At 38.2% G+C, this 27,780-nt stretch overlaps 3 protein-coding genes across 6 annotated transcripts; 2 read left to right on the top strand and 1 right to left on the bottom strand.

Moving 5' to 3' along the window:
* Positions 1-124: 124 nt before the first annotated feature.
* LOC136236996 (tyrosine-protein kinase SYK-like) lies at positions 125-15,650 on the top strand. Its single transcript, XM_066027237.1, has 17 exons — positions 125-375; positions 4,371-4,595; positions 5,585-5,706; positions 6,522-6,720; positions 7,436-7,534; positions 8,572-8,685; positions 9,093-9,243; positions 11,362-11,624; positions 11,781-11,829; positions 11,883-11,924; positions 11,983-12,707; positions 12,759-12,815; positions 12,927-13,139; positions 13,469-13,543; positions 13,909-14,078; positions 15,031-15,166; positions 15,353-15,650. The coding sequence occupies exons 1-17, from the start codon at positions 253-255 to the stop codon at positions 15,509-15,511; spliced, it is 2,922 nt and encodes a 973-aa protein (XP_065883309.1). The 5' UTR covers positions 125-252; the 3' UTR covers positions 15,512-15,650.
* Positions 15,482-27,692, bottom strand: LOC136236998 (beclin 1-associated autophagy-related key regulator-like). Of its 4 annotated transcripts, none has more exons than XM_066027243.1 (11): positions 27,674-27,692; positions 19,124-19,183; positions 19,036-19,078; positions 18,215-18,296; positions 17,684-17,787; positions 17,207-17,351; positions 16,753-16,896; positions 16,616-16,645; positions 16,332-16,564; positions 16,201-16,280; positions 15,482-16,051 (listed from the first exon to the last, which is right to left on the bottom strand). In XM_066027243.1, exons 2-11 carry the CDS (start codon positions 19,162-19,164, stop codon positions 15,655-15,657), a joined length of 1,299 nt encoding a protein of 432 aa, XP_065883315.1. In that variant the 5' UTR covers positions 19,165-19,183; positions 27,674-27,692; the 3' UTR covers positions 15,482-15,654. The 4 variants fall into 4 exon arrangements, with proteins under 4 accessions (XP_065883315.1, XP_065883312.1, XP_065883314.1 ...); XM_066027240.1 differs by lacking the exon at positions 27,674-27,692 and adding an exon at positions 23,305-23,457; XM_066027242.1 differs by lacking the exon at positions 27,674-27,692 and adding an exon at positions 23,184-23,429.
* Positions 23,402-25,958, top strand: LOC136236999 (soluble calcium-activated nucleotidase 1-like). Its single transcript, XM_066027244.1, has 2 exons — positions 23,402-23,516; positions 24,696-25,958. The coding sequence occupies exon 2, from the start codon at positions 24,716-24,718 to the stop codon at positions 25,859-25,861; it is 1,146 nt and encodes a 381-aa protein (XP_065883316.1). The 5' UTR covers positions 23,402-23,516; positions 24,696-24,715; the 3' UTR covers positions 25,862-25,958.
* Positions 27,693-27,780: the final 88 nt, after the last annotated feature.

Below are 27,780 nucleotides of genomic sequence, written 5' to 3'. Positions count from 1 at the left end.
CGGTTCTGATGAACAGCAGTACTACAACCTGTTACAACGTTCATCCGTTTAAATTAGCGAGTTTATATCACAGATAATAGACACATCTGTGCTTATATCAACAATCCCACCTTACTCACGTGGTCTCATTAAGCTTCCTAATTATTCGAGAGAACTCAGGAAGATTGCTTACTTCATTTCTACCAAGCAAGACTAAATGCTTTTATTAACGAAGTTTTGTCATACCGTATTGTTTCACTGCTATAACTCGTGATGTCCTTGGTAAGAAGAAAAAAGAAAACGCCTGACTCAGCGTCTTCGAGTGGCCAAGGTTTCGTAAGTTGTCCAAACGGGCAGCAATTCTTGCTAGAATACAAGGAGAACTTTACAGTGAAGGTACGTCCTGTTTTTGTTTTGTAGCGTTTGCACACTTGTAGAATATGTTGTTACTAAAGTGCCTACCATATAATGCACACACTGTATTTGTTTACGAAGTCAAGTATTCGCTATAATGTTGCCTGACGGCTGGCTGTTTATTAGCGAGCCTATGCAGCGAAGCAAATATCTACCAGCTCTTGTGTAGAAAGGTGTATCGTCAGTTTCAGCTGAGCTGGTTTGTCAGTATTCGTGACCCATTATCAAGAGCATGGCTCAAGTGTTGCCAAACAGTTATTATTATTGCTACATTGATTAGATGAGGAGCTGGTGTATGAAGTCTAGAGAAAGTTGTTGTAACATGACAGTTGAGTGTATCCCAGTGGCCTCTAACCACACTTCCATAATTTATCGTTATAACACATAATACATGTCACATGTGTCCAAGGTGGAATCCACTAATCAGTCCTATAGACTTGTTAATAGACCAAACAGTTGTATTGGTATTGATGAATAGGTATATTTGTGTTATCATCAATAGTGATCTTGTAACAAGTTCATTCCATTGGGTGTCTCCCTGTCTGTGGTTATTATGGCTTACAAATTACAGCATGATGTCATTGTTAGTGTATGTGTGTATGTTTGTTGTTGTGTGTATGTGAACTGTTTTTTGATGTGTTTTGTTTGAATTGTGGGGAATTCCCCAAGTGCATAACACCAGGATTAGGTGGTAGCTAAGTGGTTTCCTCACATTGTTTGAGGAAGACACAATACAGCATTTGAGGAGTAGCCACCTTAGTATAGTTTGTGTTGGTGGCTGCAGTCGGTATAGTAGCTAAAGGCTTTGTGTGTGTGTGTGTGTGTGTGTGTGTGTGTGTGTGTGTGTGTGTGTGTGTGTGTGTGTGTGTGTGTGTGTGTGTGTGTGTGTGTGTGTGTGTGTGTGTGTGTGTGTGTGTGTGTGTGTGTGTGTGTGTGTGTGTGCATGTGAGCACTTGAACGAATGTGTACAATTTGTGTGTGGTGCATGTAAATACAGTGCTTGTGTGTTCATATGGTTTGAATCAGTGTGCATGATAATATGGTGTTTTTATTAGCTATGGGAAATAGTAGTCTACTGCTTGCTGTAGAATCTGTCTGTCACTAGTAGCTTCCTACTTCCTACTTTGTAACCTGTTAAATATGTTGCATCCTTAGTTTCCATGGTATCTGCTAACTGACAAGTGTTAAATATAGTACATCAAGAACATACCAATATTAGTATTAGTTCCTGTACTGGAATTTAGTGGTTTCTGTTCAAATACTTTAGTAATCAGAGTATCATCAGTAGTAGGAGGATTGTGATACTGGTATACATGCGCGCACACGCAGAGGTTTTGTAACCTTCGAAAGTGTTTTTTCCCCTCCAGAGCTTCATAACCATGGATACTGGCATGTGTAATCAGTCAAAAAGTCATGTGCTTCTTGGAAACATGTAAATATTGTTGACAAAATCGTGATATATTTGTAGTCTGAGCAGTTCCTGTACTACAGCTATAACAAAGTGTGAGATTATAATATGGGTGTACACCCATCAGTTGTGATCATTAATTACATGACATAATCAACAGAGCTTTGTTCAGTGACTTTCTTACAAGCTAAATTTGATCTTCGTTCCAGGCCCAATGTACACACTACACTACACACACATGTGTGCAAGTGTAGTCACAATTACATTTTATGTAATGTGAATGTTGCATGTACTGCAGCATGTGTGTGTACTTGATGATCCTCAGTAGTTGATTTAGTAGGAATATCTCCTAGTCAATTTTCAGAGGTTTTCATTTGATGTTTTAAGGAGTTCCTTTTCTTAAATATATAGTAAGACCTGACTTTCACATGATCCAACATTTGATGTGCTCACATGTCCATATTGACTTCTGAGTTCACCTAGTAAGTGATTTTGAGTTGTACCAGTAAACATAGGCATTGTAGGAATTGCTGTCATCTTGTCAGTGGTCACTTTACCATTCTTCAAGCACTTTACTCCTCTCCCCCAACCAGTGGTTGAGATCATGTACAAGGGTGCATGTATATCTAGCTGTATTTTCTAATACGTCTCATTTCTGGCTTGTGTATATAAGTACTGATTCTCCGAAAATAAACAGTTTTCAAAATTTTAACTTACAACAATTCAGATTGTTCTTAAATGGAAATACTGAACCTGTGCTAGTTAGATGTTGGATATAAAATTGAGAATGTTTATAATACTTACTTGGTGTACACCTGTTATGTAAAAGATTTTAATGCTCCAATGCTTCCCTTGAAGTTATAGAAAATTAAGACTGCTCAATTGATCATATCATATTTCATAATGTTGTGTGTTATCACAGCTGGAGCCGAATAATTACTGTTTATCAAGCCTTGTTGATTCATTCAATAGACACTCTGTGTTCTCTTATATGTTTATAATCATAAAATGAATGATCAAGTTGTGTTTGTTATTGTACATCAAACAATGAGTTCTGATTGAAAAGGATTATAATGTGTGTAGTTGCTCAACTATTTATGACATAGTATAGATACTTTTAGAACTTGTTAGAGTTTTCCCATAATATTTATCCATATAGACAACAAAACATCTTGTTTGTCCTTGTAGTAGTTGCTGTTGACAAGTCACAAGTTTCATTAGTTGTATAGTATGCTTTGTTCTCTGCAATGATAAAATGTGATGACATAATTGACAAAATGGCTGTGGAGACTTGGGCACATACGCCACCCCCTCCCCCCTGTTTATAGTATCGGAAATAAATATTGTTTATTTTTTACACATGAAATCAGGAGATAATAGAAGTAATAGATGTATACAACTCTAATGAGGAAAGCTGACTGAAATTCTTAAATGCATTCACAAATACACACATTTGTATTGGATTATATCGTGTGTACACTTCAGCATATTATATGAACACTATCATACTCTCCCAATACCTTCCTGTACAAACTCCCCATTGCTATTTTGTTTTGTGACATCAACAAATCAAAAAGAAAAATCATTGCAGATACCTTGTATTGTTGTACAAGGTCCACATTAAGGTAGCATTCCCCGGCCTTCATTTAGTACTTGGCCTATATTTGAGCTTATAGTACAAATAAATTGGGTATGCATACTTCATATCTAGTATGGTATGAAATGTTTCTTTTAATAGTTATACCACGGCTGCAAAGGATTTGCTGATATATACCCAAAGCCCGAGGGCTGCAGGTGTATAATATCAGCAAATCCCAAGCAGCCGTGGTACACTTGGGGCGCACTCACCTAATAGGTGAAAGAACTACTGAAAACTCATCCCGTTTGTTTTATACAGTAACATCTGAAGATTGATCGTGGTTTTAATAGTGTGGGTTAATAGCCATCAGAACATTATCCATACGTTAAAATGTCATTAATACGTTACTATACTCCAACACACAATGTTAGAAAATTACGATTGTGGGATGGAGTTTATATTGTTATCATTTTTGTACTAAGTTAAGCCAATTAACTTCGCTATTGGGACAGTAAGTAAGTTATTATATAAGTTAAGTACTTAGGACCGTAAGTTATTAACCGTAGTAGTAGTAGTAGTAGTGGTTTTGCTGTTCCATGGTCTGTTCAAAGGCTGATACGCGGTGGGTAAAAATATGCATCCATGATCGCCCAAACAATTATTTTGTTCCTTCATTATCCTTTAGTAACAACCAATCTTAGCAAATAACTAAGCTTAGCAACCACTACAAAAATGAGTCCCACAATACAAAGCTCTATGTCGCTCAATATAACGAGTCAAAGCGCATCGATTCTTTGAACTGGCTGGGTATCAAAGTCATTGGCAAACCGCTTTCTCATGATATTTCCCAGGCAATATGCCAGTTAAGCACCGAATGGCGCCTTTGAATGCCCATGCTAAAGTGGTATATTTGAATGTAAACATCATCCCAGTGTCATTCTATGTGTGTATGCATACATATAATTTATAATTGTTGTATTATGTTAATAGGATCTTGTTGAAGAAGTGTGCTGTCATTTGGACCTACTGCCGGTAACATGGCCGTTCTTTGGTATCTGTACTACTGACAAGGAACACTATCTCTATCCTTATGATGTACTAACCAGAGATGATTGTTCTAGACAGTTTAAGTTCAGAGTGATGGTTAATGTTGGTCCCAACTGTTTTCATTTCAAGTATCTGGATGATAAGGCATTTAACTTGTACTTTGAACAGGTGTGTGTGTGTGTGTGTGTGTGTGTGTGTGTGTGTGTGTGTGTGTGTGTGTATGTGTGTGTGTGTGTGTGTGTGTGTGTGTGTGTGTGTGTGTGTGTGTGTGTGTGTGTGTGTGTTAGTGACACTACTGTTTATGGATACATTTGTTAACCACCCCATGCAATTATCATTCCAGTTCAATTAACAGGTGTTAGTTGACACATTATTATATGGACACAGGCATACTATATTGCACCATCACCTTTGACCTCAGTAAGTAAACAAAGCATATTCCTTTGAGCAATGGGGAACACACACTTGTTAGTTATTGATGATAGCTTGTCCTTAAGAATCTTTGGATAGAGCATATGCTCCTTGCACAACTTTAAATACCGCATGAGATCACCTTGACGATGGAATATTTGTCCACGAGAGCAGCTTCTGCTGGCTGCTTTTCCCAAGCCCAGTGGCGATCTGTACATGTGATGTGGGGCCTTAATGGAGCTCTTGTCAGCCTGGGGATGGCTGTATGTGGCTGTGCAGCTCCGTGGGATTGAATAAAGACCTGTGCTGTGAATTTCCTTTCATTTAAGCCAGTTTTGAGACCTGAATGTCCAATAACTTGGCCTAATTTTCATCCCTACGCCTTCCTTTTCAAATTTTATACAGCCTCTTGCCCTTCTTCTGGGACCCGCCTCCCTTCCCTTTTGGAGCTCATCTGACACATTAGTTTAAAAACTATCTAAAATGGCTGAAAACTTAGCTGTTGGCTACTTGCACAGTGGATGCTCTGAAAGGTAAGGAATTGGTGTAAAATGTGTGAAAATTTGCTTTAATCATTAGCGAGCTACAACACATTAAATACTTAAAACCGGCATTTCTCAGTACTTTTAAATAGGCAATAAGACCGGCTTTCTCAGACTGGGTCAAATGTTCAGGGATTTGTACAATATGACATGCCATCATCACATGCTATACATACTAACCTTATTACAATGTCACTTGTATAGGTTCGGAAGGATTACCTATTAGGTCATCTTGATGCCATGGTAACAGAGTACATGTTATGGATGGGAGGGATAGACATGGCTCGTAAAGCCCAGGAAGAAAAGACTGACTTCAAAGGAATACTGTAAGTTCCATTAACAACTGCTGCTGTATACTGATTAATGCTATTGAACAGAGTGTTAATACATTATTACAGTTGGAAAATGTATGTTTTAAACTTGTAAAATCAAATCCACCAATTCTTGGTATTCTAGCACAAGGGTGTTGGTGTTTAAACGTGTCCCAGCAGACTAGCTTATTGGTATTGATTGTACAGTACTGAATTATTTGTTGTGTGAGATTTTTTTTTTAGTGACACTGTACCATGTATCTATAAATCTAATCAGGTCACACTGTACAATAAGACCACCTGTCTAAAACCGGTCATTGTATTTGTGCCCAAATGTGTCGTTTACAAAGTGACCTGCTTACTGAGGTCCTGACCTGATAGTCCACTGATATGTGCAAACCAAGGTTGGCAATATTTCAGTATCACCTGATCAAGTGCACACAATACAATTGTTATCATATAGCAATATTTATCGCATTTTTCAATAATTATTACACTTATTGTCCAATTTATGTCTGTTCTGGGCCTCATATCTGATACAGTTTGCTATAACTTGTTAACAAAGAAGTTTTGTCTGTGAACTGATTCTCAGTGAAAACAAGCACTCATATTGACATTGCAGACTTTTCACACTGTGTGGTTGTGTTTCAATTTTCACATGCAATATTGTAATAAATCGCTCACGTAATAATTGCATAACACCATGGTGCAAAGCAACCTAATTCAGCCATCTACTAAGTAACAAATTATATAGACATTATATCAAGCTTTGAGAAATCTACCTCATTGCTGATAGTTGCTAATAGTACTATTTTGTTTTCCTTATTTAGTCAACGGTTTTCATATCAAGAGTTTTTACCAGCAAAATGTATGAAGAAGATGAGGAAGACTCGTCGTGTTGTAGTGGCTGCCTTTGATAAGTTCTACAGTGTTGAGTCTCCGTTCAGTGATGGAAAACTAAAACTGAAGTACCTTGAAATTGCTGAGAAGTCGTCATTACTTGAATGTCATAGATATCAAGCTGAAATAGTATGTATATTTGCACACATACATGCACTACACTATGCGCACACACACACACACGCATACACACTACATTGCACTACACTGCACTGCACAACTGGGAACGGTGATTTATCTATATTAATTCACGCATTAGAATACTTTGTCGGGGTTGATTTTTAGCTATGTAAGAATTGATATGCGTTCCACTTGTGATTAAGTCATCCATAATTTCCTCATAAAATAGTCAGTGATTGTTTATCCTAAATATAGTTCATGAAAACTTCCTCATGGAAGAAAACCTGGGTTTCCCTGGTAAAATTCTGATACTGTTATATAGTTTTCTACCAACATCAACACAGAACCTTTTTATTTTTTTAAGGAATACTCTACTGTCATTAACATTAGGGAGAACGGCCTGCCTGTATACTAATTAGACTTTCACGCACTATAAAAACTATGTGTTCAATGGTTACCTCAAGTTGTTTGTTTTAATATTTGACTCAGTATTGTAATTGTCATTTGTTGAAGATTTCATCCTTTAATGGAAATATCGTTTTATGTTTATACAATCATTTACTCAGAGTGTCCTGTTAATAACTGGCTTCACTCTACATCATACATTATTGATGTATTTCAGTTTATAAACAAACCAAGTAATGTAACATGATAGCAATGCAGTGTGCTGGTATCCCTATTGATTGTTAGACAATACTGGTGATATATCATCATCACTTTGTAGGAGTCAGACCGAGGCAGGGTATCTGTAACATTGTTACTGTCTGTCAAGAATGGAATTGAGATGAAGTTACACTCATCAAGTGACTTTGATGGATATGAGGTTAGTACTGTGTATTGGGCCAAATCTCCAATAAATACTTCATGACCTCTTCAATAAGACCACCTCGTTTTAGTGACCATGTTGAATACTATATGGCAGAAAAAAAATTATATTTTTAGAAGTGGTGGTAAAGGTGAAAATGACAAAGCAGTCTGTGTTATAGAAGCGCTTCACTCGTAATGAACTTGTAACAGTGGGCTCGGCTGTAGAACCATCTCTGTCTCAAATGGTGTTTCAAGACAGTATTTGTTAACCCTTAAACCTACTTAATCCAGAAAACTGAATTTGATTTAAAAATTGTGCACAATACTTTAGCCAATTTACATAGGCAGTTACAAACAAGCATATCTCATGAAGCATTCATCTGATCACTTCGAAAAACAGATTTTATTAATTGGCAAAGAATAAGCTATCTGCCTGTATATAAACTTTCAACATACAAACAAGGAACTCACCCACTACAACGCGCTGAATCATTTTGCGTCCTACCATGTTCGTATCGTCATTGTGCTCGTCCGACAGTGACTTTATCACGTGATATCTATATATCAACTGAATTGCCATCACGTGATATCTATATATCAACTGAATTGCCATCACGTGAGGAGTAACATGACACCAAGCAAATGTTGATACAACAAAGTACGGCCGAGTTATGGCCTTCTGTACATCATTATGTGAAGAAGGGATAGTTCTTTTACTCTTTCAAAGTGAAGCGAGTATCTCTGGGTTGGATGGACGCAACGAGGTATGGGACCATTCAAACCAAAATTTGACGGTGAGTAAAGGTGGTGTTTGTCGTTTTTAGATAGCTTTAACAGTTTCTATGTTATAGAGTTTAGTTTTACGAGGCGCATGCATGCGATCCAGTTTTCTGGATTATGCGTTTTCAGTGTTTGCGTTTTGTAAAACAGCTGCGGGTTTAAGGATTAATTTACTATTTTTTGGCTTTGTTGTAACATTTGTGTGGGAATATTACAAAGTGAGGTCATGATTTGGTTGTTATCATCAAGTGATACATTGTTTACATACTCTAGTCTCAGTTGGTATGCCATTTGGCTGATGTTGAGTTCATTGAATGTTCCAGTCGTACTACAAGTAGTAGTCATTCAGGATCTGACTGGATTGCTAGGATTAAAAGTGAAGCACGGGTAAGCTGTGTGGTGACTGAGTGTGGGCATGTGTTTGTAGTGTGTACCAGCATGTGTATGTGTGCATATTACACAGCCTAAGGGATTTCCTAATTGACCAATCAAATTAACATGAAACTATTCAAGTGCTAACAAATGAGAAACATTAGAAAGTGTTAACAAATGACTGAACATTCCTCCCTAACTGTTGACTTGATCATGGTTTACATTTTATCATGTATAGTAAAAAAATGACTGCCACTGGCAAAACACTAACTAGATAGTAACCTCATAATATTGTACGTAAAGTTATCTAGCCCATAATTTATCGTACATCACACACGTGCACACGCACATCATACACACGCATGTACACACACACTCATGTATACACACAAAGTTATTATCGGTGATGTTGTGACATGTAGGAGAACCACTTTTTGTTCAGTACAAGACAAGAGATGGTGTCATTCTGTGTCATGGCGGACACACTTTACCTGCTGAAGGTTAACTGTAACAAATGTGTCTTAGAGGGATCATTGAAACCTCCTGAACGATACCTGAAGATAACAGAGAAAGGTAAGCTAACATCCTCTACCTACCCTCATTAATGTATATCCTATCAAATGTCTGGCAAGTTTGTAATTGGCGGAAGTGTGTAATTGTGACAAACTTCTACTCTGTGGAAATTTGTTCTTGTGTGGGCTTGTTGCCAAGTGGATGAAAATCATTTTTAAAGCCTAGAGATTGCATTAAATTTCCTTGTTGCTTGAAAATATTTTACACTCAGAAAAGCTTGCTATTTAAGGCCACCCACCTGTGTGTGGGTTACATCATTAAGATGGTCAGATTTTAATAATACAGGTACAAGAAAATATTAGGAATTTTAAGTTTGATTAGGGATCAAAGAAAGAATAAAATAAGGGAGATTGCCAACGCCTGAAGATATGGACTTTTAATCCCTCTATATCCCCAGGTATATGGCAACCTCTCTTGTTTCACTCCTTTTGTTTCTATGATCCTTAAAATTCCTAATGTTCCTTGCGATTGTTTGTATACCTTTTTTGTAATTATTATGACTGGTGAACCCACATGTACTGCATTGGAAGGAAGAAAGAATAGGGCCTATTGTTTGCATTTGAATGCGCACCCCAACTACCAATTACTGAAGTAGCAAAGTGACCATTGCGCTTCGTTTTCAGCCCATTACACATAGTTACAAACAAAGAACAATGTGAGAATGACCTTTGCAATTAATCCAGTCACGATGGAAAACTTGGACAATTACCTATTACAAACATAGAGAAGCCATCAAGTGGTGCTACCAGAATTTGAACACCTTGCGCTGTCAGCAAAGATGAATGGTATACAAAGGAGGACACTGGTAAGTCCTTGAAACATGCATTGTATGTACTGCGGTATGTCAAAAGGCACCTGTCGGGCTGAAATGATATCAAACAATGACTAAATCAAGCCCACAACCTTACCCGATATCAAGTTATGTTTGTCTGAATGCATCAGGCAGTCAGTGCAAAATTCTACTTGATAATTTTTGTAAAGAAAATTTCAGCAACTTATTGGAAACATTTCAGGTTGTACTGAAGGTACTTTTGGGCTTGACTATTCTGCCAGGCTGGTTTTAAGGGTAATATTTTTGGCCAGAAATCTCAAACCTTTATGATCCTTAATATACAGTACAATAGCAAACCAATATTAATTATTGGTTCCTTGTTTCCCATCACCTGCCTATAACTTTGCACTGATCTATTTCTAGTCGTAGAACGAACTAATAGGATTAGTTTGGCTAGTTTTAGCAATTTACAGTGTCACGCACATGATCCATCGTGCTGTCTTAGTGGAGTCATGTTTTAAAAGCTTCGTGGTCAGACAATCAGTAAGTGTTTATACAATCTATTCCTAGCCATAGAACAAACTCATAGGATTAGTTTGGCTGGTTTTAGCGATTTACAGTATGTTGTTTACGTAACATTACTTAAATAAATTCTCCGTATAACTGTACTGTATTTGCCCAAGTGTGTGCTGTACTTGACCAATTAAGCACATAACTGTACTGTATGACTCATACAGTGCAATCGATTAGTACTGTATGGACAATACGATACGCGGCATCGCTTTGATCCTCCCACTATATGGAACAGTCAACTACCCTAAGATATCAATTACTCATTCTGCAGTTATTCAATAATATTAAGTCATATCGTTGGGAGGGATTCTGGAGTATTCTGTCATGATTTCATGGGAAATGTTTTGTTGTCTATTGAAAGTATAGAATAATTTGAAACATGAATTGTAGCTATTGTTAGCTAGTTAGTTGGTATGTCTGCAGTTGCCAATTTACTCAACATCTTCCTGAGTTCGATTTGCTGTTTCAGATAATTCTATAGATATAAATGCATCTTCTGAAAGAACACAGTATCTCATACCAACCAGAGTAACTAAGAACTATTTGGTGATATACCAACCAAAGGGCCACAATAAAAATCTCTAATAACCCTTTCATCTGTACCATTGATCAGGCACAGTCCTGGGTCCTCACAAACTATTGTCATGCATGCAGAACAATTATGCACTTCGAGTACTGTTACTTTCTATGAATAGTGTATTTGTATACAGGTATGTATGTATTTGTACATATAATATTGTACATATACATGTTGTGTATGCTATACCACACAGATCCAGTCAATAGTATGATCTGTCATGGTCTCATCAGTCGAGATGCTGTACAATCACTACTTGGAGAAGAAGGCTTGGAAGATGGGCTATATTTGGTACGGAAGAGTCGTCAACGCACGAACAGTTACACACTACATGTGTGCCTGCAACGTCGTATTAGAAACTTTGAAATCACTGTAAAGAAGGATGGAAAATTGTACATTTTGCCTAATGCAGAGTTTGAATCCTTACTGAAACTGGTGTACCATTACCATAAAGAAAAGGTGTGATACAATGTTTAGTATGTCTCTATGTGTGTGAGTTTGGTATGTGTGTGCAACTATGCATACGTGTGTGTGTGTGTGTGCGTGTGCGTGTGTGTGTGTGTGTGTGTGTGTGTGTTATGTGAACTTGTGTTACATGTTATATTCACTCCACAGCATGGTTTACCAGTTCCTCTGCTGAGAATTCTTCCTCCAAACAAAACAAGTAAGCAATATATTCTGGTAATGTCCTCTTAACTTCACCCTCACGCATTACAGGAGCAATTCCTCTACTTGATAAGGATCCTAGAAATCTTAGAGGTACTATACTACATATATCATGTTAAGACAGGTGTTCATTATTATGTGTTTTCAATAGGTCGTGGTCCCAGTTCACCAGATATTGGTGACCCCCTAATCCCTCCAGTGGAACCCTCAACCAGTGGAGACTCTTCTTGTTCATCAGACATTAGTGCTGGAAATGATAACAATCTCAATGGAATTAATGACAACAATATTAATCAAGAATTCCCCCTGGATGGACGACAGCAACATGACTTATTACATCCTATGAATGGTCACGCTATTGATTTCAATCCTCCTCGTTTACAATGGGTATCTTCTACCACTTGGCAGATCCCCAATCCATCTCACCCTGATCCTTTGCATCCCACACCAAATGTTCCATCTCTTCAACAACCATCAAACCCCAATTTGCCTCTTTCTGTAATGCAACCAAATCTTGGGTCGCCACCATCAGGTCTCTTGACTCAAAATGGAATTCCAAATCACGGGGGCCTTCCTGCACATGCAGGGATCTTTGGTGGACACCACACAGCAGGGCTAAATGGAATTCCAAATCATGGGGGCCTTCCTACACCTGCAGGGATCTTTGGTGGACACCACACAGCAGGGCTAAATGGAATTCCAAATCATGGGGGCCTTCCTGCACCTGCAGGGATCTTTGGTGGACACCACACAGCAGGGCTGACTACTGCCAATCATAGCATTCATGGACCCAAACAGTCACGGTTAGCTGCACCCCTGCCACCATCCAATGATATACCATTCTCACAACTGAAGCGTGGAAGAAAACTAGGACAAGTACGTGTGTATATGATGTATGTAACAGTGTTATAAGTTGTGTTTCACTAGGGTCACTTCAGTGATGTATACAAGGGAGAGATGGTTATTGGACAGAGTATACAGCAGGTAATGTGTGTTGATGTGATTTGTGTGTGTGCATGGCTTGTACAATACATACTAGTCAACAATTACTCTAATAGAATAGTCAGTGTTATATGTGCTTCAATCATGTTGTAGGTAGCCATTAAAGTTCTAAAGAAGAAATCCATTACTGAGGGAGGTGGTATTGCTGAGACAGAGTTTTTCAAAGAAGCCAGCAACATGGCTGCACTAGATCATCCTCATATTGTCAAGTTCCTTGGCAGAAGTCACAATCCTGAGGGAGAGTTAATGTTAATCACCGAGTTTGTTCCTTTAGGTGACCTCCGAAACTATCTCAGAGGTTTCAAGGTTATTATAACTTGTGTCGTACTTAGCAATGTCAGCCTTTTTATCTGGAATAGACTTAGGGCCACCAGATTTGTTTTCAAAATCACAATTCACAAAGAAACATCCTGCCTGACAGAACCCCGTGCAGGCTGCAGACTTCATTAGTCAATGTTCCAATATTGAACCTATTTGCCAGTACTAAATGAAAATTTTAAAGATTGATGACTCCAGAATCTACATGCTAAACTATTCTGTATGTGCGCACTACACAGGGGTGTGTATATACACAACACACTTTTTTTTCATACACAGTTAAAGGTGTCAATTTTGTTTCTCTTCTTTCCCCACAGACTAGACGTCAGGAAGCACCTATGAATAGGCTAGTGATGTTCAGTTGTCAGATTGCTGAAGGGATGGAATATCTGGTACGTATAGTAGCCAACATGATTTACTGGCCCACATTACACACAGTTTGGGGAGGAATCACACATAAGATGATGCAACTGTAGTTTGTAAATGTACAATGAATGGGACAAAGAGTTCATAATATTAAGAAGTGATGAACTACTTAATATTATCAAGCCACTCTGGGACCTGCTAAAATATAACTGTTGATTGTTCCATTACATGCAGTTTATTTCTGGCCGCATTAAAGTATTGGGTGGCCACATTAAACAGGTTTACTGTATTCTTTCTGTGGCCTTATTTTTAGAGGTTTAGAGCATTTTGTGAAGTTCAATTGTTTTGGTTTGTGTGTACATACATAAAATCTGACATGTACATTATATAGGAAGAGAGGAACATAGTTCATCGTGATCTGGCAGCACGTAATGTGTTAGTACAAAGTGACTCTTGTGTCAAAATTTCTGATTTTGGTTTGGCACGACAACTGAACCTGCAGGAGAATTCAGACTACTATCGTGTAGCTGACACAAGAAGTGTATCCCTCCCTCTGTGGTGGTAAGTGTACGTACCTTGTTTGTTAGTGACAAAATTGGGGGTGGGGCGGGGTAGTTTATTCGTGAAGGGTCTTCCTTTTACAAACACAAAATTTCCTATTATGCATTATAGTTAATACTTTAATGGGACCCAACTTAACATGGTCACTATAACAAGGTGGTCTTATTAATGAGGTCATGAAGTACACCTTAGCTGCCAGCTTTGATGAATTATTTTAACGGTTTATAAATATAGAAATACGGTAGTATTATAGTTACTTTTTTATGGATAGTATGTAACAGGAGCTCATCGAGTCCGTAGGACGAGGGAGCATGTAACTCCGCATACTCACAACGTAAACAGCAAAATTCAAACATGGCGGACTTTTCTTAACATAGTATATTCCTTATATAGTAAAGGTTGTATCGTAGGGTAAAGAATTACGTAATAATCATGCCACAAATATGCAGCGCCTGGATTAATTCGTGAAAGAAAGGAAACGTCGAGGAAAAGACTTAACTAACGGAGTGAAATAGTGACAAGATGTTTTGGAGACTGCTAGGAAACATTCTTGCTTACCGCATAATGTAAGTGGGCCGGCTATCAGTCCACGGCGGCAGCAGAGTATCTGCAGTAAATACTGACGGAATCAAGTTTCATCGCTCACTGCTGGAGCAAGAAGACTACAGTATAACTATTGTGCCAGTAGTAATAGGTTTAGCGAGCATGCACGGTATGTGTTTATCCTTATACGGTTATTGTTTAAATTACTATTAATAAATTGCGACGCCATGTTTGAATTTCGCCGTTTACGGAGTTACATGCTCCCTCGTCCTACGGACTCGATGAGCTCCTGTATGTAACCATAACTAAATAGTTCAGTTCCATGTAATATGTAAAGAGTTACTTTTAAAAAGTAATTGCCTATAGCATTCATTCTAATAGTTTTTTATGATGTCTCATAATCCTATAGGTATGCTCCTGAGTCAATATGTGAATGGAAGTTCACACATGCCAATGACGTGTGGAGTTTTGGCGTCACCTTATGGGAAATATTCAGCTATGGGGACACCCCCAAGTTTGATATTAAAGTCCTCGACAGAATGGGGGTAAGTTGTTGACTGTATATAAAAACCTAACCAAGATTTGATCCAGCTTAGAGAGTGCTTTTTACCTCTAAGAGGAAAACTTCTTTATTACTATGAAGCTAAACTTGTTGGTCTGAAAGTGTTGTTCCCACTAAAAATTGCTATTACTTTTTGCCTAATTCTGTTAATTGTTATCTTTATTTGTAGATTTATCAACATTTGATGCGTGGCAAGAGATTAAAACAGCCAAGAACTTGTCCAGATGAAATCTATCGCATAATTAGTGACCATTGTTGGCATGAACGTCCAGAGGGCCGGATGAATTTCCACAACCTGTCCAGAACATTGACTTTCATAAATTTATAGCACATCAGCCAACTCTATTATAATACGTACAACACACACACAACTCAATATATCACCTTATTTTTTGTATTTTACAATGAATTTTAAGATGCAGAATAAAAAAGTTTTCACTATCATTTTTAAAAATATTTTATGTAAACATTTTATTGTCGTTGCCATGAGCCCCAGGCTGATGTCCACAAGTTGCTGATTGTATTCAACATGGAACTGCTGGCAGCCACACCTTCTGGTGTGGCTTGTAAAGTCTTGTTACTAACTGAACCATCAGTTAAATCGTTTTTACTAATAGTAATTAACTGTGATGATTTATTGGTGTGATCTTGAGTAGGTGAAGTGGAAGGTTGATCATTCTGACTGTTAAAATTTGGTTGGTTGTGTTGTACATGTGTTGTTCCAGTGTACTGTTCCTCTGTTGAGCTGAACACATCACCTTCAGTACTGGCAGTGACAGTGGCAGGAGGTTGTGTGTCAGACTCCATATAAGCCACACCACCAGGATCATGTAGCATCAGATCTGGATCACAAGTGTAGGGGTCTGACCTGTAATAGCAATATAATTATATTGTACTGATCAATGGAACAAGAAGACATGATATACACATGTTATGTAGGTGAACAGTACAGAGCCCCCTTAATCCCTATAATAATGAGGAAGTACTCTTTCTGATCATAAAATGCTAGTGGCATACCTTCCCAGCTGTGTATGAGTTACCAAGGCATGGAGGTTCTTTAAGGTGTGACGAATGGTCAGTGCCGAGTGAGGTACATTCTGTAGGTGAATTATAATACACTACACAACATTACACCAGACATCACTCACTTGCATGAAGCAGAGGTGTACAACATTATTATTTAATCTAACAACATTAGCCCTAAACTCTTGTTCAGACGAGTCACATTGTCCATAATCACTAATGGCCGTCACAAGGGAGTAAGGATAGGAGAGATGGACATCAAGTATATCAGCTATCAGCCATGTGTACTGAGCTATGTGAGCCATACCAGCACTAATAGTATATGTTGTACTGTGGAGGAGTTGTTGAGTTTCTGCCTCTATTGGGAGAAGAATATATGAGCATTATTACAGGTTAATGATGTGTGTACCTTTGGCAAGCATTTTCCTCCTCTTCTTAGCTACAAAGAAATAACAAGAGTTAATAAAAAATGTAGTACAGCTTTGACAGTCAAAATTAATATAATAAGTCAGTTAGAACATACCAAACATCCTCACCCTAACATACCTGCAGTAACATATTCATTATAGTCACCATCAGCAGGTAATGGGGTACACACTATAGTCATCTTGGGTTGTACTGATGATCGTTGAGCACTTAACAACCAATCACCTTCAACTACCATCTCCATACTAATGTCCAGGGACGAGCCTAATTGCAACATGTGATGATAACACTAACTGTGTGTGTGTTTGACCAAATAATTAATAATTTAATTATGCAGTGATATTATCAAATATTTTGCTTTTATTTGTGGCCATGCACACTACTGTACTTCTAGACATCACAGCAGATGATTACACATAAACATGTAATAAGGTAAATAGTTACAGTTGACAAGACATGACAACAGCTGCTAATACAGACCAACAGATGGTAAATATGTGTTGTTTGTTTAATTTTAGATGGCTTCAACCAAACCCTACATTCTCTCATCATATTAGTAATCACTACACCTCACCAGTACTGCTCTCTACATCATCATCAAGTTCCTGTACTTCAATGGGGAAGATGTAGTGAGCTGCCTCCTCTATACTGCTCCTTCTAGTATCAGCTAGTTGTTCTGCTTGTTCTCTTGCCTTGGTTGTGTTTGCACTGAGTCTGTCCTGTGAGGTACGTAGCAAGGGTCACATACCGGACCCCTCTCCAGACACACATGCACACATCTTGCAATACACCCAACACACACTACACACACACTACACACTACACACTACACACACACACACTACACACATGTGTCAAACATTCTGTCATTGATCACAGAAATATATTTACAGTAAAATATTTTTGACATGAAACAATGTATGGAAGTCTTACACTTCTATTTAGTATTGATTTAATTTAAACACTTCAAATATCAGAGATCACTGTTAAACAAAGCCGTCCTTTCAAACACAAGCTCTGGATTATACCAGATTGCTAATCACATATATACCTCAACTTGCTCTTGTTTCACAGTAAAGTCTTTTGCTCTGGCCCTGTCTAGACGACCACTCCATTTCTCATTGGATTTCTTTAATTCCATCAGGTGGAACAACTCTAGCAACACAACAAGTGATACACGGCACAAGCATGTCACACACACAATTGAACAATGTCAAAGGAAGTGATGGTGAGTCAAAGGAAGTGATGGTGATTGTTAATTAGGACTCCCAAGTTATATCCCGGTGATATCATTGTTATTACACATATCTGAGGCATAGTCCAAGGCAGAACCATGGACGAGTGTAATAACAATGATATCATTTTAGTGCATGGAGTTAATGGATATTAAAGTAAGTTCCTGTTTGAGTATCGGTCATAACGCTCAAGATTTTGTCCAAAGCTAGCTACAGACTGCAAGTATATTCTATTCAAGTACACTAATGTTGCGTGTCCGGCAAGCATTCTGGCTTTTGTACTCATGTTTACATACAAACAACAAAATTTCCCCTTGTGTATCATGACAATGTAGTAGTTGGCTAACCTTTCTTGTAGTTCACCTTCTCCTCCTGGTAGAGCTCATTTAATAGAGCAACTCGTGATTGAGTCATCAAACACTCCATATGCTAAGTACAAAAAACTTCATTTATATATTAGACACATGCAAAAGCTTTGGCTGCTGTATACCACTCAGGTGCTACGAATCGTGGGGGAAAGACTATATAGTACCCCACAGGAAATGTACCATATGTCATATGGATGAAAGTGTCACATGATCCCCAACTGTTAAGCCCAACCTTTTACAATACAGAAGAGGATCTGGGGGCTCCACTTGTGGAGCTGGAGGTTTCAGATTGTGCTTGATGTAACTTAGGTTGAACAACTCAGCCACAAACCTTTGTTTCAACTCACAATACACAATAATCATTTATAGCAAGGTCAGTAGAATAAATGGTTGGTAGTCTTAATGAAAGCATAGCACATATCATGTTGTAGTATACTGTAGAAAATACTTCCTGTGTGGCCAACAGAAGCCTGAGTTGACCAGCTCAGAATGTGTTTACATTGCACCCTACAACCCATGTCAGCCCATTTTGCTGTGCTGGGCTAAGTATGGCTTAATCAATTCAAATTGTGCCAGGGGTGTTAATGATTAATGAGCTCGGTTTAAGTACATACAAATATTTATTAAAGGATTAATTTAAAGGTGTGGCTCTACCACTGTAGTGGTAGATGCATAAGTGCCGCAACTATCAGATCCCATGAGCAGGGAGTGGGGCCAGATTAATGCGAACAGTAGTGCAACAGTTTACACCATGTGCCCACTAATACAGCTGGGTATAGTGGAGCAATGTGACTACATACCTTAGTGGCTAGCTTGTGATGTTTCATCACTAATGGTTCCAACCTATCAAAATGCAATAATACACGTAACACATGAAGCCCCACCCACCTGATCTTAAGTTCTGCAATTATCCCATGCAATCTCTCCATTTCCTCCACCTTGGTGTGCCTATCAATGATTATACATGATTGAAACTAACAATAAAGCTGTGGGACAATACTGTGTACATTAGTGATGCCACAGTAATCACGATACGTGATATATCTAAATTGTGGTGATATAATACAATAGTACAATGTGCACATCTTGTAATCTGCATGTGCAATCAAAAAACTGCACTAAAATGTTGTTTTGCATGCTGTAAAAACACTTGTACTTCAAAATCCTTGTTTATTGGTATTAATAATTCATTCAATTATATTGTTTTTAGCCTTTGCTTGTAGCTGTTCAAAACCATAACATGCATCAGTAAAGTGAAGATGAATGTAATGTAATGTAATTATACAAGTACACAGAAAAATTTGGAAATTTCAACTAGAGTAGGGACCATAACTCATCGATAAAAAGTACTGAAACAAGCTGAAGTAGTGCACGATATTAATTCACAGTAAAACCATATCCCTACTGTGCATTTCCGTTATGGTATCTTGAGCACAGTAGGGATATAACTTCTTATTGTTTTACTGTGAATTAATATACTCTTGATGTCGTGTACTACTCCAGCTTGTTTCAGTACTTTTTATCAATGTGTTATGGTCCCTACTCTAGTTGAAATTTCCAAATTTTTCTGTGGACTTGTTAGTTAACTTTTTTTATAAATAATAATTATGACTGGTGAACCCACGCATACAGCATCTGAAATGGCGCCGCGCCCCCCAATTATCGTCTGAAAAGTGAAGTATCCATTACACTTCGTTGTCAGCTATGTTCCACCCGTTACGCAGCATTTCGAATCAAGAACTGTTCGAAAAGCACATCTGCAATCCACACATACCAAAAGAAAGAAATGGTGCCACGCACCCCAGTTACAGTGGAACCTGTCTATAATGGTCACCTTGGGACCAGATATGTCTGGCCTTTATATACAGGTGGCTGTTATAGAGAAAACCTGCATAAGGTGGTCTGCAGCATTTTAGTGGCTATGACCGTAATAAATGAGTAATTATTATTAAGAGGCTCGCGTCAACCGCAATACAGTAATAATTTTATCATAGATCCTTTACACAGAAAGGGCAAGGTGAGCTTGTTATGAATGTTGGTTATAGCTATTGAATACGTTTAAGCAATGAAGCCTGATAGTTTGTATAGCATTTATTGAAAGGCAGGAAGTGTGATCATTCATTGAAACAGTGCCGTGGTGTCAGACTATTGGCTTAACAAGCCACCATAAAAGGAAGCGACCGCTATATGAAGGATGAAGTTATGTACACAGTGATTCATAGGCGAATTCTTGGTTGGCCGTTATACGCGTTAGACAGGTGACCGCTTAATGCAGACCACAATACATACATTTGTATGGGAAAATATTGGGACCTCATGACCGTGGCCGTTATAAAAAGGTGACCGCTTAATCCAGGTAACCGTAACACAGGTTCCACTGTATATCAATTATTGTCTGAAAAGTAAAGTATCCATTACGCTTCGTTGTCGGCTATATTCAGCCCGTTACACAGCAGTATGAATCAAGAACTGTTTGAAAAGCACCTCTGATATCAACATAGCCACTATGACAAATACGGACGGTTTCTGTTACGAAGGGAAGCCATCATGTACTATCGCCAAATAAACACTTTTCGCTGTCAGCAAAGATGAATGGGACACAAAGGAGGACGCTGGTAAATCCATGAAGAATGCATTGTACGTACTGCGGTACGCCAAAAGGCACCTGTCGGGCCGAAGCGACATCAAACAGTGAAAAAATCAAGCCTGTAGCCTTAGCCGTTATCGAGTTACGCTTGTCTGAAGGCATCAATCAATCAGTCAGTTCCTTACTTACTTAAGTCAGTAGAAAATTCCATTAAATTATTTTTTAAATTCCGTAGCAACTTGTTGAAAGCGTTTCGGGTCGATCTGAAAGCTTATTTGAGCTTAGTTTCACCTAACCAATACTGCCTGATTGTTAGGGGAAATTGAGGCTGGTTTTTGGTGAAATTATTTTGTGGGCCACGCCTATTCCTTTGTGGTCCCTACTATACACTACTATCGTAGTGTATGATTGATATCATACAGCACAGTAGTACTGTTATATTAGGTATCATGAAGAACTGGGCTTTTCTAGCCAAAAATATCACAGCCTTCATGACAGATTGGCAGAATTGGTTTCAAGCCCAAAAATGTCTTCAGGCCAACCCCAACCCTTCCAAAAAGTTTCTATGGAATTTTAAAAATTTTAACAAAATTATATGCTGACTGACTAACTAACTGATGCCTCAGCCAAGCACAACTCCACAATGGATAAGGCAGTTCACCATCGCTTCATCCCAAGATGTGCCTTTTCACCAACCGCAGTACATACAATACACACATCATGGATTCCCCTTTCTGTTCCAGTTCTTTTCGCTGACAACACAAGATGTCAATTTGCAATAGCACAATCCTGCTTCCCTGTGGCTGTGTTGGCTACTATGCTCATCATCCGTATTTTCTGTAGTGAATGGATTGACTACAGACACTTCTTGTACTGTTCTTCGCTTGTAACACTGTGTAATGGGTAGAGCACAGCTGACAACAAAGCATAATAGCCCTAATTGATTGTTGGAATGTGTGTTCTGATGCAAATTGCTTTTATAGCATTCTTAACGCCATTCTTTCTTTTATGCAGTATACACTGGTTCATTTGTCATGATTGTGTTGTAAAAGTAAACAAACAAGCAGAAGGGAAAATTAAGAATTTTAAGTTGGATTATAGGGATCAAAGAAAGAAAAAGTTGTGAAACAAGGGAACAGATGAAACAAGGAAGGTTGCCTATACCTGCAGATATACTAGTGGACATTTTTCTTTGATCACTAATACAACTTAAAATCCCTAATTTTTCCTTCTACTTGTTTATATCTTTAAAAATCTATATATATCTATGAAAAGATTTTCCACAAATGTCAAATAATTACTTGAATCACCCCCCCCCCCCCCCCCCCCCCCACTTCCACACACATACGCACACACAAAGCATCAGCTAACAGTGGATCTTTTCTATATATATTATCAAGAGTTACCTCTTGATATTACATAAAGGGCACCTATATATTATCCAACAATGAGTTAATTGATTGTGAACACATGGTAGAGGTTCCACTGGAACCCACAGGCCACCATCACATAAAGTTGTACAATTATAGTTGGACATTGTACAAATATTATAAGACAACCTATGAGCTATCAATCCAATCACGTGACCAGTTAACAACGAATTTCTTTAAGGGTGCTCTGTACAGTCCGCTTATATGGCTTCCCATGAAATTTAATTTGTTCTATAACTTACAAATGGTTTTAGCAAATGTTCTGTACTTTTTTACTGGATATATGCTAACACTAGTACACAGTTTAGTCCAAACCCAACTGCTAAATTTGCTTTAGAACATGAGTTACAGTTTTTCCCTTTATACTAGAACTAGTCCTACAGTTTACACACTAGAGCCTTGATACTTTTATGATACACTATGCTAAACAGCACAAACCATTGTGCATTTTTATTTTTGTCTTTTAGCTTCTCATTCATCACATACTTATCTTTTGGGTTGACACTACCAGAAATCCTTTTCTTTACTTCCATGTTATTCATCATCTGAACTTGCTATTTAAAAATGGCAAACGCTCTTCTTTGGCAAAATTGCTAAAGTAGCTTGTGTGAAAATTTCATGTCCATTGGATTAAAAATGATGGAGTAGTTCTAATTTAAGTGAGAGGGTGTAGAATAGCAAGATGCGTGCGCTTGTTGCTATGGGATACCTAATTTATGGGTACTAAAATGTGTCAACATGTCACAGACTAATTAAGTGACCATAATATTTCTTTTAGTGCAAAACAGACTATGTCTTGGGAAGCTTTGTACGAACTGTACAGAGCACCCTTAAATACAGTGAAATACGAGCATGTAAACAACAGAAATTCTCGGAAAACTGATACACATAATTACTACAAACACATAATTACTACAACGATTATTTCTACCCTGTGAAGTGAAAAATGAGGTATTAAAATAGTACATTTTGTGCAACGGGTCATACGCGAGGTCATACGCGTTGGTCTTAAATGTACAGGGTACCCAATGTACACGATCTCCCGGACTCACAACGATGAAATATAATATTTAAGGCCCTTTTCTTCGCCGGGGACATCTTCTATTTGCTCTGGTTGTCTTGTGTCATCCGGTGACACCTCCTCATGGGCCATCGTTCAAAAATTTTACGGGTATCCGGTAGATTACACAAAGAGCGCTTTGTTTGGGAACTGTAGCTCAAAATTCACACGGATAAGCGATGCGTCGATAACTCCGAAAGGAAGGTGAAATGTTGTGTTTGTGTCTTGTAATGACGTGTTTCTCATAATAGTCGGTTAAAAGATATAGTGTATCGCTGTTGTTTGTCTCCAAACTCGATCACAGCAGTTTGCCAAGTTATCAATCCTTCCATTTACAAGTAGCCTGTAGGTATTGTAATATTTGAAATATTTTCAAGCGTAAATTTTACCCCTAGGACGTCAATATCAAGCACTAAACAGCTAGTACCTTTTATGTCGTCAGAAATAGCTCTATCTGCTTCTGGTTTCTATACCATTTGTATAATTTCCTTCAATCCTCATTATTGCACATTGTATTGGCTTCAACATTAACCTGTGGAGTTTCCTTTGGTTCAAAAGAAGAATGTGTAGAGATGTTAGTTGACAGGTTGTCATTGTGTTGTCTAATGTGAATGTCCCTATGGATGATGATGTAGTGGCTTTAATTTTATGAACTGCTCTAATAAAACATACAGTCTATTACTAGCTAATTAAAGATTTAATAAGCTAGTAGTATACATTAGTTTAGTAGTTTTATATTGCTGTGGTCTGGGTTAATTTGAAGAAGTCTGAAATAAACATTTCACTTAACCCTTAAACCCGCATAGACCAGAAAACTGTATAAGTGTGCCTTGCACAAAGTGCTGTAACTTTCAAGGCATCTATCCTATGGCTACACAATCACTTGTGATGTGTAAGGGTTTGTATGGATTTTTCCATAATGCTAAACAGTGAGGCCATATAAATAACTTTTTGGCAAGTAAACACTCAATGGTGGTTGTTCCTATCAACTTGCAACAAATTCCATATAAATTTTTCTATCAAGCCATATATGACTCGTGTGCCACAATCGAAATTAAAGTCATGTCAAGAGTTTTGAAACATGGAAATGCAATTCGCTGTTGTTCATTGCTTCATAACAAGTAAGCTGCTGTAGTTACAGTGTTCATTTAACCTTTTCCAAGTATAGACTTTTGAACAATGTGTTGTTTTAGCCTATAAGAATTAGTTTACCCCTAACATCGTGAGTGCCCATATTGCATTCCGTGAAAGTTCTTTATGGGTTTAAGGGTTAAAAGGAGAGAAAAAATAGACAAGTCCACTTCAAATCATCTAGTTTACTATTTTGTGTGCTTTTAATTGTGTTTTATGTGTATGTGCTAATAATCATGATGTGTTTTCCAGACGTGTTGTTCATCTCAGTTATGGGCGGTTGGTTTAGCCGGATACATTTTTCTGCAATGAACAGTAATTCTGATCACATAGTGGGTCGTCGAGTCTCCTCATCCCAGAAGGTCCTATACGCCGTGGTGTTTATAATTGCCATTTGTATTGTCATCTTTCTGCTGCCATCTGGCCAGCATGATTCCCAGCTAATGTTGTTGTGGGAAGACTTTGGTTATAACACTACATACCCTGCCACTAAGCCCGTATGGACCCCTAAGGGAATACAGTATTGTATAGGCATCGTGGCAGATCCTGATGAAAAATCTAAAGTTGAGAATAAACCAAACACTTGGCGAAGCTATCTGAAAGTTGGACATTTGACGTTGTCTCATGATAGAGATAAGGCATACGTCGATTGGGATGAGAATGTGATAGAGCTGAACACACATTTGTCAGAAGGAGGTCGAGGGGCTGAGCTATCTGAACTTATTGTGTTTAATGGCAAACTACTAACTGTTGACGATCGTTCAGGAATCATCTATGAAATAATTGATAACAACCTAGTGCCCTGGGCTATCTTGCCAGATGGAGATGGACGTACACCAAAAGGATTTAAGGCTGAATGGATGACGATTAAAGACAAAGTCTTATATGTGGGAGGACTTGGTAAAGTATGGACAACCACAACAGGTGTAGTGGTCAATGATAACCCACAGCATATTAAAATGGTTAGTCCTGTTGGACATGTGCTACACATGAACTGGGCTAATCACTACAATGCCATGATGGAAGCTGCTGGAATCTACAGACCTGGTTATGTGATACATGAATCTTGTAATTGGAGTCCTTATCATAGCAAATGGTTTTTCCTTCCCCGACGAGCGAGCAAAGAAAAATATGACGATCAAGAAGATGAACATCGAGCTACCAACATTATGATCACAGCAGATAGTACGTTTACCAACATTAATGTCAGGCCAATTGGTCCACTACAACCAACTCATGGGTTCTCATCATTTCGGTTCATTCCGAAAACAAAAGACACAATAGTAGTAGCTCTTAAAACTGAAGAAGATAAAGGGAAGATTGCATCGTATATTATGGTGTTTAATATTAATGGTGACGTGTTATTGGATGAAGTGAAAATTGGTGACATAAAATTCGAGGGCTTTGAATTTTTGTAACCACAACCACAACATATTAGTTGTTTAATATATTAACAATTGTATTATTTCTTTTGTACTACATTCATGCTCCAGGCAAATGAGTGGAGTATTGTAAGGCGTGTCACCTCAACGACCACATTCTGTGCACTTCACTAATTTATGCACACAAGGCGTTATGCGCAGAATCCTTTTGATCTTCCTTGAAAACAATTTCACTAAAAATTTGATACTCCCAAACCATCAAAACTATGAAACAACTTTGGTGACCTCTGGGTTGTCCTGTCTCTCAAGATTTCTAGCCAAATCTACTGTACGTTCTATTAGAATAATTGCATGATGCTATTATGTTGGTACATTTCAGAGTAATAATAGTTTTTGGGAGTTGATACAATGCAACTATGTGTACCTTGAGGATCAAGGTGTCACTCTAATAGAGCAGTCAATAATAATCACTAACTCATTTATTGGCCACCAACACATGTGACTATTAGTGGATGGCAAACTGACAAGCCCAACAGATACTGTGGTGGCAGTTATTGCTTTGTACAGGGTAACTGTGCTAGGACATGTGAGAAGGGTAAGCCTGGGAGTCAACTAATTGTTAACAGACCAGGTGATGACTTGACCCCAAACAACCGGTAATCTGGTGCTGTTCCCTCCGCAAAATTCTTGTGGCATAAGAGGTAAGTCACCTGTGCTAATATTATGGTATTAGGACACTAGTATAGTAGATCCAGATCAAAATATACTACATATTGAAGCTAGTCACCATATACATATATGGTTACCATATAAGGAGCCATAGCAACACACCTAATAAATTAGCTCAGATCACAGCAGTCATATATACTATCATCATGCATTACAACAGACTGCTGTTTGGCTTCACTGGGGACAGACTAGGGGTCACAGTTCATGATACACACTACCATGTAAGGAAGTCGACTACATATCTACCCTGTCACACCCCTAACAACTCACACACACTTTACCAACAGCTTACAACTCCCCTGAAATGTAATGGCCAATAGCTAGAACAGGTCTCAACATGTGCAGGGACTTTTGAGTATGTGTGTGAGCATGAGTGTTTTGCTTCACATTTGGAAATACATCATCACTTACTGTCAGCTAAAATTAATAAATTGTTTATCACAATTATCTAACTGACATCACTTATTGTCAACACAATAACTGGTTGATCAACATTCCTAATATGGTAGTGTTTATCACAGCACTGTAATCCCCTACAATTTAGTGTGGTCTGGGAATGATGACAATGAAGCCTGGTCAATAAGGAATACAGTTAGGTGCTGTCTGATGTATCACAGGATGTACTTGGAGGAAACAGCCTTTTTGTTGAATTCTTTAACAAATCATCCACATCATACAATAACAGATTATCAGATCCTAACAGTCTCTGGGACCCATACCCACACACAAAGCAAAGAAAAGCCTCTACCTACTCTGTAACCAACCAATACTGCCAAGTTGTCAATGAGGTTGGTTTTAGGGTGATATTTTTAGCCAGAAAAAGCCCAAACCTTTTTGATCCCAATATAGTAGGGAAAAAAAACATACAGAGCAGTTGAACTGCCGGCCTTACAAACACCACATGGTGACACAACCAGGACATGACTGTATAGTACTTAGTGGCTAATGGTACATTTGTGACACTTCACTACTACCATATTTGGTCCTGTGACATGCACTTTACTAGGAAGTCATTAACCTTCCATACCAAGCAGGGAGTACTGTGTGTAGGGTTTAGTGGAACTGGTGGACACTTGAGGATCCAGACACTTAGTTAAATCTCTTAGTACATAAACTGACCTGGAAAATCAGGACACCTTGACATTATTAGTTGGTCCCAAGTCACATATCAAATCCTGAATGATGTCATTGCAAATCATGTGATCACACTTCACTAGAAGACACAC

The sequence above is a fragment of the Dysidea avara genome, chromosome 10, assembly GCF_963678975.1.
Source record: "Dysidea avara chromosome 10, odDysAvar1.4, whole genome shotgun sequence".
NCBI classification, from domain to species: domain Eukaryota; kingdom Metazoa; phylum Porifera; class Demospongiae; order Dictyoceratida; family Dysideidae; genus Dysidea; species Dysidea avara.
This window is presented reverse-complemented; position numbering and strand designations above follow the sequence as displayed.

Excerpts from the sequence above, each read along its gene's own strand:
- LOC136236996 (XM_066027237.1), top strand. The coding sequence starts at position 253 with ATGTCCTTGGTAAGAAGAAAAAAGAAAACGCCTGACTCAGCGTCTTCG. Across the intron at positions 6,721-7,435 it reads ATAGATATCAAGCTGAAATA|GAGTCAGACCGAGGCAGGGT; the intron begins GTATGTATATTT and ends ATCACTTTGTAG. Across the intron at positions 7,535-8,571 it reads GTGACTTTGATGGATATGAG|TCTCAGTTGGTATGCCATTT; the intron begins GTTAGTACTGTG and ends TACATACTCTAG.
- LOC136236998 (XM_066027240.1), bottom strand. The coding sequence starts at position 23,405 with ATGGCCCATGAGGAGGTGTCACCGGATGACACAAGACAACCAGAGCAA. Across the intron at positions 18,297-19,035 it reads ATCACAAGCTAGCCACTAAG|CATATGGAGTGTTTGATGAC; the intron begins GTATGTAGTCAC and ends TTTTGTACTTAG. Across the intron at positions 16,281-16,331 it reads TACACCTCTGCTTCATGCAA|AATGTACCTCACTCGGCACT; the intron begins GTGAGTGATGTC and ends ATTCACCTACAG.
- LOC136236999 (XM_066027244.1), top strand. The coding sequence starts at position 24,716 with ATGGGCGGTTGGTTTAGCCGGATACATTTTTCTGCAATGAACAGTAAT.